The sequence below is a fragment of the Rhineura floridana genome, chromosome 8 (assembly GCF_030035675.1).
Source record: "Rhineura floridana isolate rRhiFlo1 chromosome 8, rRhiFlo1.hap2, whole genome shotgun sequence".
Taxonomy (NCBI): domain Eukaryota; kingdom Metazoa; phylum Chordata; class Lepidosauria; order Squamata; family Rhineuridae; genus Rhineura; species Rhineura floridana.
In genome coordinates, this window is record NC_084487.1 from 87,897,486 (window position 1) to 87,902,826 (window position 5,341).

Here is a 5,341-nt window from a genome sequence, read left to right on the forward strand (position 1 = left end):
TTTAGCCCTGGTATCAATAATATTTAAACATTTGGCAACATTTAAAATAACAGGACTATTCACATTTTAACATACTTTCAAAAGAACTGCATCAGATTTATCAGGAAACTGTGCAACAATCTGGCCCTCACTCCCTTATAGAAATTACAGTACAAAAGCATACGTGCTGCAGTGTAAACAGCACATGAGTCACTTGGACAAAACCTCAAGTTGTGGAGCCTTCCATAATCATAGAGGGCATAGCATTGACCTTACACAGGAAAAATGCTTTCCTATACTTTGGCACAGTTTGTTTACTTAAAGAAAGGGCACATTCAAATATTAATGATTGTAACAAATTTGGAAAGCCATCTAGTAGTCTATCTCCTATCCATGCACTAATCAGCCTCACAAGTCAACATAATTTAATCCAGAACATTATATGCCACTAGCAGGGACCAGGTGCACAGCCCAAAAAGTGAAACTGCTAAACCGCCAGCTCCAGGTGACTCAGTCAAGGGTCCTCATTGGTGACTTCAAAACTGTATGATTTGTTTGTGCTTCAGAGCTCTTCCAAGCCTGTTCATGGCCCAGAAGCTCTGGCTAGCATTTAATGTGGGGGTGGGATTTATGTGGGCATATTCAAGATAGAGATTAGCAGGGAGTTTCTTTTTTTGGAATCTTGCTGTTTTATATAATCTTTCAAAACATAGAATGCAAGAAAATTTGTCATAGGATAGTGGACCAAATTAAATAAATTAATTAAATACAATCCTGACATTTTCCATTCTTTTTCAGACACTCAATCCATGTCAAGGAAGAGCCAGTGATTGCTGAAGATGAAGACTGTCCAATGTCATTGGTGACAACAGCGAATCACAGTCCAGAATTGGAAAATGATAGAGAAATTGAAGAAGAGCCTTTATCTGAAGATCTGGAATGAACAGAGACTTTGAAACCTCAAAATGAAGGGACATATCACTGACCTTCACTACCACTTCACAACCATGAATATTTGACAAATTTTTACTGTGACTATTTATTAAGCACGGATAAAGGAGAACAATCCTAAAGGAACTCATTAAACCAGCCCTTTGGGAATCCATTTACAAACAGGCAAATAGCTTGTTTTTTCTTTTTTTTTAAAGATAAACTGATTTTCTTGAAAAAACTGTTTATATATAACGGCTTGCCCATTTTAAAAAATGTGGCTATCAAGAGTTCATGAAATGACTGAATATGAGGATACATGTTCTGTAGAAAGCAAATGGGCCTCATATACTGCCAAAAATAGTGTTAGTTTCATCAATGTGAAAATTCCAGCATACAGTAGTTGTAATAATGTTAGAAACAATTGCTGGTCAAGTTCAACTTGTTGCTATTGTTTTTAATTTGCACAGGAGTAGTATCAGAAAGTAGTGTCACTGCTTGTATCTAGCTGAATTTAAAACAACAGAACATTAGTTTTTTATGTTGGTGCCACCAACTGTAAATGACATAAGTTAGTTATAACAAACCACAGTAATTAGACTGTTGCAACCATCTAAAAACCTTTTAAGCTTCCAGTCTGTGCTGTTAGTGTTAAGATGTAAAGTGCAATCCTAAGCTAACATTGTCTGTGCAAGCACCATAGAAACATTTGCATATCTGCATATCTCTTACAACTGTACTCTTTACCTCCTTGTGATAAAGCTTTGTCTACCTGCAAACACAGTCAAAGGCTACAGCTGCAAACCAAAGCCTACTCTAACAATGGCCAATAGCTCAATGACAGAAGCAGCCACATGCTTTGTTCAGCCTTCTGTAACTTTAATTAGTACAAAGGAACCTTTCCATGAACTACCTGCTGTTTTCTGATGACCTCTGGGATCTTTTCATTTAGCCCTATACCAAGAAACAAATATGGGGGGGAAAAGTCAATTTTGTCATAGTGTAATCTTCTGAGGCCAAAAGTCAATCGTAAATGCAGTGAAGATTTTGCTTTCATGTTAGGACAAAGGTGGGAACAAAGTCTGGGCAGAAGTTACGATAGAAAGCAACAAATATGGATCACTGACCAAAACAATTATGTACTTGATGCAAATGCAGATTGCATATTGTTATGTAAAATATGTTTTTTTTTATTATGTTCCCTCCCCATTCAGACCGGTTTCCCCCTCTGTGGTGAATACATGTTGTTAGAAGAAGTCTTGTATGGTCTTAATCTTCGTTGTGTGCTATTTTTTATAGTCTTAAGTTATAATGACAAAAACGTAGGAACCAAACATAAAAAAAGGTCTAGTAAAGCCAAAAATTAATTTCATATTGATTTAAAGTAATCTAGGTGAGTTTTTACACTGAAAGCAAAGATTATAGCAATTGTAGTCCATGGTATTTATTTTCAGTCAAACCAAAGTTACATATAATTCTGCCTCTGTTTATACGGGATACTAACACTAACAATACACTCCCTTTGGAAGACTTGCACAGGCCAAATTGTTGGAATGCTTTCTTTCTTTCTTTCTTTCTTTCTTTCTTTCTTTCTTTCTTTCTTTCTTTCTTTCTTTCTTTCTTTCTTTCGACAACTCCAAACCCAAAAATACAACGATACATTAATGGTGTAGTTGAAAAATAGCATAGTCAGATGTTTGCTTGAATCCTAGAAACTTTACGTGTTGCTTTTCATGTGCTGTGCCAAGTCTTGATAATACTTTCCCCCCCAACCAAGGGACCTCATAACCTGATTATGGTTATTGCTTTACAAACAGTTTTTTTCCACAGAAGGTGACTGCTAGAGCTTAGCATAGGTACCAGTTCCATGTGATGGCCCTGGGTCTTGCAAACTAAGCTCACTGTGTTCTTTGCTGAAATCAGCAAATAGACTTAAAGAGAAACACAGTCATCTATCACGCCAAATAAAAGGACAAAATGGCTTTCGAAAGGGTTTTCCCACTTACCCAAAAGGCTTTCTGAAAGCTTCTACCTCTGCAAAAGAAAACAAAAAGAAATTAGAACAATTATGGCAGATTGCATGAATTGTGAGAGAAAGTCACAGTAACTGCTACTTTTCATTATGTTTGTCTTTGGGTCATGATAACAGAGGGTTTATAGTAATTACATCAAAAGAAAGATTTACCACGTGAATGATGGTTTTTTTCAGTCGTCTAGAAACCCTAATGTGGGGATGACCTGAAAGGAACTAATGTTTCTTTCAAGTGTATGTTCAAAAGACTTTGATGGACTGGAAGTAAATGTGATAATTGGACCATCAAGAAGGTGGCCTAAGACTACAATGCTAAAGTATGCATACCTCAGTTACAAACCTTTTTGAAAGGAAGTCTCAGCCACAGAATGCATATACCTGTAGAGTTTTGCATGGGTTTTATATAAATACAATTTAATGAAAAAAATAGCTGCTTGCACATTATACCAGAAAAACCTCCAAAACTGCAATTGCTTTGAAAAATAGACTTTAGGTTTTTTGGAGTTTTCTGAGATGCTTGGTCTGTATTTTGATAATTGTGCATATTATGTAAAAATGTTGGTGGACCCATAAATGACCAGACTTTTTCTAAGAAAAATGTTGCTTTAATGCATTTCATGAATTTTTACTCTATCATTGCTTGCTAGTAATAGCAAACCTGCTTTTCTGCATCTGCTTTGCGTAGCTATTGTAAGGCTTTGAACTAATGTATGTATTTATTGCTTGAACTTCTGTGCATACCTTATAAAGCATAATGTCTGACAATTTAAATGGCTCATGTATTCTTGCTTCTCTCATAAGCTGATAATAGGGACTATGATCTTTTGTATACAGCAAATTTTAACTGTGGCACAAACATCTGTTTATGTATTGGTGGAATATACCTGTTTTATTTATCTTTTTTGAGGTAAACTAATTTTTGATACTTTTCATTACTGTGTACTGTGTTCATACCTTGAATTCTCTGACGTTAGAAGTCATGGTTGAGAATTGTAACAGCTGTTGTTCGTTCTGTATTCCTGGCTCTCACTGCTGAATAAAATAAAGGACCAAACCTAGGATTTGAAAGAAAACTGTCTACCTCTAACACCAGGGAGTTATCAGATTTTATTTTACACAGTTTTAGTCTACAAAGACACAATTGCTTAAACCTAGTGGACTTAAGGCTTATATTCTATGTGGTTGAATTCATAGCACAGTTGTACTGTTTGAAAATCAATTAAAATTTCATGTGAATGTTACAAGCATTAGGCAGAATTACCACTAACTGGGTTTTCTTTGGATAACTCAGAGATGGGGAAATGATCATCAGCATTCTGTGTCTACAGCTGCTTAACTTCATAAGAATACATTTCTTTGTGATTAGGGAATCGAAGCACAGCCAGCTAGGAACAGAACAACTGAGCTATACTTTAAAAGATAAACTGTTGTGGACTTTAATGTCCCTGGTCAAAATCAGTCACAAGCTCCCATAGTCTGTTTTACTCAGATTCCTCAAATTGGGCATTCACAGTTTGGAGAATTTACTTCAGGATTTAGACTACACATTCCAATACTAGTGTACATTTTTGAAAGGCTAGTGTTATTTCTGCTTATAAAGCACACGCTCGCCCTTATTACTTCAAGAGTTCAAATCAGAATGGGTTTTGTCCATAAAAATCAGGCATATTTAACAAAAAATAAAAGATGTAAATTTTACTATAAGATTAATGTAAACAGTGTTTTCACTCCTGCTGGTTGTAAAAAATGTAAATGAAACCATTTCATTCACTTGCTTAAGTTTCTGGTGTATAAATAAAATGTCTAATTCTTTTTGACCCATTTATAACCCACAGGGTTTCATTTTTATTTTACTTTTGTTATGTTTTTTCCTGGGAAGTTAATTCTTCCACCCTGCAAGCTTAGTCCCTACGTGTTTGTTTAGGAGTTATCTAATCTTTGGCAGATTTGTTATGAAGGTGTTTGGAGGTGCCTTGAGGGCTCTGGAAGCAAGATTAAAAGACAAGGTAGCAGAAACCTATGATCTGCTTTATTAAATACTACATGGGACTTTTAAGACTCCTATTTACTCCTTTGCTTGATGCACATATAACATACTCTGCTTTGCCTATTAGAGGATGTGACAATGGAAAATACTCTGTGTTCAATTTCTTGTACCGTTTTGGTTCCGAGAGTAGTAGTCACAAAATCAGTGGGCCATTTACAGATTGCATTTTCAGCTGTACACGTTTTAAATGTATACCCAAATATATAAAGCCTTCATCAAGGAGCCATGATTGACTTCAGCTCCCTGATGAATATACACTTGGTAGCAAGCCAAGGCTTGCCTCTGAGTAAGGTGTGAAATGACCCATATATACACATATTAGCTGCAATTCAGAAGATTTCAGGTGGCAATGG

At 35.8% G+C, this 5,341-nt stretch overlaps 1 protein-coding gene across 16 annotated transcripts in view; it reads left to right on the forward strand.

Annotated features, from left to right (window-relative positions):
• FOXP2 (forkhead box P2) overlaps positions 1–4,014 on the forward strand; it is a 655,565-nt gene extending 651,551 nt beyond the window's left edge. For 15 of the 16 annotated variants that reach the window (XM_061640027.1, XM_061640028.1, XM_061640029.1 and 12 more), the window contains one exon: positions 778–4,014. In XM_061640027.1, coding sequence (XP_061496011.1) covers positions 778–922 — 145 coding nt within the window. In that variant the 3' untranslated portion in view covers positions 923–4,014. The remainder of the gene's footprint in view (positions 1–777) is intronic. The other variant, XM_061640035.1, reaches the window with a different exon arrangement.
• Positions 4,015–5,341: the final 1,327 nt, after the last annotated feature.